The sequence below is a fragment of the Dipodomys ordii genome, unplaced genomic scaffold (assembly GCF_000151885.1).
Source record: "Dipodomys ordii isolate 6190 unplaced genomic scaffold, Dord_2.0 Scaffold108, whole genome shotgun sequence".
Classification (NCBI taxonomy): domain Eukaryota; kingdom Metazoa; phylum Chordata; class Mammalia; order Rodentia; family Heteromyidae; genus Dipodomys; species Dipodomys ordii.
In genome coordinates, this window is record NW_012267324.1 from 687870 (window position 1) to 691959 (window position 4090).

At 59.7% G+C, this 4090-nt stretch overlaps 1 protein-coding gene across 1 annotated transcript in view; it reads left to right on the forward strand.

Moving 5' to 3' along the window:
* The window catches only part of Ushbp1 (Usher syndrome 1C binding protein 1), a 12340-nt gene that overhangs the window by 2318 nt on the left and 5932 nt on the right, over positions 1-4090 (forward strand). The window contains exons 5-10 of the mRNA XM_013028291.1: positions 890-1031; positions 1271-1398; positions 1489-1629; positions 1743-1895; positions 2779-3025; positions 3950-4084. Of these exons, the coding sequence (XP_012883745.1) occupies positions 890-1031; positions 1271-1398; positions 1489-1629; positions 1743-1895; positions 2779-3025; positions 3950-4084 (946 nt within the window). The remainder of the gene's footprint in view (positions 1-889; positions 1032-1270; positions 1399-1488; positions 1630-1742; positions 1896-2778; positions 3026-3949; positions 4085-4090) is intronic.

The window sequence follows — 4090 nt, forward strand, 5'->3', positions numbered from 1 at the left end:
CCAGCAAGGGGGGGGAGGACCCCAGGGGGGGAGGACCCCAGCGGAGGGGAGGACCCCAGCGGGGGGGGGCGGGGACGGACCCCAGGGGGGGAGGACCCCAGCAATGGGGGGAACCCCAGCGGAGGGGGGGGAAGACCCCAGCGGAGGAAGGTGGTTTTTTTTGTGGGTCATGGGGTCTTGAACTCTGGGCCTGGCGCTGTCCCTCAGCTCCTCAGCTCAGGGCCAGCGTTCTACCACTTGAGCCACAGCGCCACTTCTGGTTTTGTGGTGGTTTATTGGAGATCAGAGTCTCATGGACTTTCCTGCCTGAATGGCTTTGAACTTCGATCCTCAGATTTCAGCCTCCTGAGTAGCGAGGATTATAGGTGCCCAGCTAGATGAATCATTTTGTTTGTTGGTGTATTCATTCAATGAACTTCCAAGTGCGGTGGCTCACGCCTGTAATCCCAGCACTTGGGAGGCTGAGGTAGGAGGATGGCCAGTTTGAGGTCAGCCTGGACTATTTAGCAAGAGCCTGCCTCAAAAAACAAAAACAAAACAAAAAACAAAAAACAGCCTGACACTGGCGACTCACACCTGCAATCCTAGCTACTCAGGAGGCTGAGATTGGAGGGTCATGGTTCAAAGCCAGCCCGGGCAGAAAAGTCCATGAGACTCTTATTTCCAATAAACCACCAGAAAACCAGAAGTGGCACTGTGGCTCAAGTGGTAGAGCACCAGTCTTGAGCTGAAGAGCTGAGGGACGGCTCCCAGACCCTAAGTTCAAGCCCCATGACCAACAACAACATAAGAGCAAAGAGAGCCACAGAGCTCCTAGCCTTCCAGCTGGGGCTCTAGCTGCAAATGTAGGAGTCTGATGGAGGGTGGGGTGGGGTGTGTGGAGCCCCAGCCTGAAAACTCCACACACCTTCCAGGTCCAGGAGCTGCAGGAGACCCTGAGGAGGGTGCGGTCCTCCCCGCCCGGGTCTCCCGGAGGCCCAGGCAGTGACTCCAGCAGCTCGGGGGCCGACACGGAGCCCTGGGGTGCTCGGGTGAGTTCAAAGCCATCCTGGGCAGAAAAGTCCCCATGAGACACTTACCTGCAATGAACCACTCAAAAAGCAGAAGTGGTGCTGTGGCTCAAGTGGTAGAGCACCAGCCTTGAGCAAAAGAGCTCAGGGACAGTGCCCCGGACCCGAGTTCAAACCCCACGACTGACAAAAATAAAACAATGTGTGAGTCCATATCGTGGGTGACAATTTGAGTAAATCAAGTCACCCCTTCCTGGCAGGGCTCCTCCTCAGTTTCCTCCCTGCTCCGGCTGCGTGATTCCAGCTCCCAGATCCTCGGGCCTGTGTCCATGCCGGTCTGTGGGCCCGCAGAGAAGCTTCTGGAAGGCCGGGTGGAGCAGCTGCATGGGTGAGAGCCTGGTGTCGGCCGGCGCGGCGGCAGCCATGACTTGCAAACCTCCCGTCCCTCCCGCCACGCCTCGTCTCTCTCTTGGGCCAGGAACATGGAGAAGCTGAAGTGCTTCAACCGGCTGCTGCTGGCGGCGCTGCGGGGCTGGAAGGGCCGCTGCGAGGAGCTCAGCCTGCACGTGGGGCGGCGCGCGGCCGAGGCCACGGCGCTGGGCCTGGCGCTGCACTACAGGTCCCTTGCTGGCACCTGTAACCTCGGTGCTGGGGGAGGGGGGAGAAAAAGGGGCTCACCCCCCACTTCTAGCAAGATGGGGCTGGCTTCCCGACGCTCTCCGTGTCCCGCAGTGAGAGCTGCGAGGCGGCCTACGGGGCCCTGCTGGCACTCCGAGAGGCCGACCCTGCCCGGCGGACCCCGAGGCCCAAAGCTGAGCTGCAGCGGGCTGCGGAGGAGGCACGCAGGCTGCTGGCGGCCGTGGACGGGGGGACACCCCCGCACAGGTAACCCCGGGACACCCAAGAAGGGTAGTGAGCCAGGCGCCCGGTCACACCTGGCATCCCAGCTACTCAGGAGGCTGAGATCTGAGGATCGAGGCTCAAAGGCAGCCCGGGCAGCAAAGTCCCTGAGACTCTGATCTCCAATGAACCACCAAAAAGCTGGAGTGGAGCTGTGGCTTAAGGGGTAGAGTGCCAACCTTAAGGGAAAAAGGTCAGGGATAGTGCCCAGGCTGAGTTGAAGCCCCAGTGCACACACACACACACACACACACACACACACACACGCCAACCTCACCAAGCCAGTTCTTAGCACCACCTGGCCTTCGTGCATGCCAACACATGCCAGCCAGCCCCAAGGTCAGCCTTGTTGAGTAACCACAGGTCAACTCCAGTTAGACTTGGTGCCAAAGGACGGCGTGGGGCTCAGAGCCGCCCTGCTGAGCAGGGTGATGCCAAGCCCAGCACGTGGCCAGCCCTGAGTGCCCGTGCCATCGCCACAACTTGTCTTCTGGGTCACTGTAGGTCTTTTTTTTTTTTTTCTTAGTACCAGTCCCGGGTCTTGATCAGGGCCTAGGCACTGTCCCTTAGCTCGTTTAAACTCAGCGCTGATGCTCTCCCCCATTTGAGCCCCAGCTCTGTTATTTTCAGCTTTTTGATGATAAGAGTCTCATGGATTTCCCTGGCTGGTTTTGAACCACGATCCTCTATCTCAGCCTTCTGAGTAGCTGGGATGACAGGCGTGAGCACCAGCGCCTGGCTGGCCTGATGTGTGCTGGTCCCCCCTGGGGCTGGCACGCTGGGTGGCTGTGCTCACTGAGGGGGGGGTCACAGCCCGGTGGGGACAAGGGTCCCCAGCTCCATGTGGGGCGTCTCCTGCTTCCTGCAGCCCCGAGGGCAGCAGTGCGGATAAGCCCAGGCCACAGGAAGTCGCCACCCAGCTCCAAGCCCATATCCAGCGGCTTCAGGAGCGCAGGGCCCTCCTGAAGATCCCCGAGCCCAGCCCCTCCGCAGCAGCGAGGCTCACCGCGCCCCACGGCGAAGCCATGGTGCAGGCCATTCTGGAAACCCAGCCCAGCCCGGCTCTGCCCCAGCTGGAGAAGACCCAGATCCAACAGGGCTTGATGGCCACGCGGGTAGGAACAGGCGAATGGTGCCGGTCCTTCTTAGAGAGACAGAATGTGAGAAATGTGTCTAGTGGCCCAGCAGCAGGAAGGAATTCTGCTCTGCTGGGGGGTGGGGAGGGGTTCTTGGAGTTGTGAAGGATGAATAGGAGTTTGTTGTCTGGGGTCCAATTTCTCATTTGACTATGAATCTGCCTTTTCCTGACGCCCTTCCCATTGGAGAGATGAGGGCGGGAGTGTGAATGGGGTTTGTAGCATGGCTTGAACGGTTCGAGGGGCCGCTCAGTGGCAGGGGCCAGCCTGTGCCTGAGACCCTGTGTTCAGTCTTTTTTTTTTTTTTTATGTCAGTTGTGGGGCTTGAACTCTGGGCCTGGGCGCTGTCCCTCAGCTCTTCAACAAGGTGGGCGCTCTACCACTTGAGCCACAGCACCACTTCCGGTTTTCTGGTGGTTCTCTTGGACTTTGCTTCCCAGGCTGGGAACCATGATCCTCAGCTCTCAGCCTCCTGAGAAGCTAGGATGACAGGCGTGAGCCACCAGTGCCGGGCTGTCTTTACTGTTTTAACACTGCAGTCAATCAATAGATAGAAAGAAGATGAAAAGAGAAAAGAAAAAAGAAGGCGGGGAAAAAAGCAGAGGTGCTGGGTCAGGCCTCGTCATCGCAGTGTCCGGGAGGCAGGGGCAGGAGGAGCCTGCGCTCCCCGCTGGCCCGAGGGGTGCGCCCAGCCCGGATCAAGCCCCAGGACCACCCCCCAAAAAAAGGAAAAGTCTGAGGTTCTGAGATCTGAGACGTTCTAGAAGCTTCCATAGACCTTGTCTAAGACAATGCTCTTCCCGGGGCTGTTGCTCTAGGGGGGAGGTCACAGTGAAGGTCAGCGTTCTTGTGTGGCCCCAGTGGGACCTTCTGGGGCCTCAGTTTCCCCCCTTCTCCCCTCAGGAGACCCTGGCTGATCTGATGCTGCAGCTTCAGCTGGTGCGCAGGGAGAAGCGGGGCCTGGAGCTGCGGGAGGCCGCGCTGCGGGCCCAGGGCCCCGCCCACGTGCTGCTGCTGGAGCAGCTGCAGTGGGAGCGCGCACAG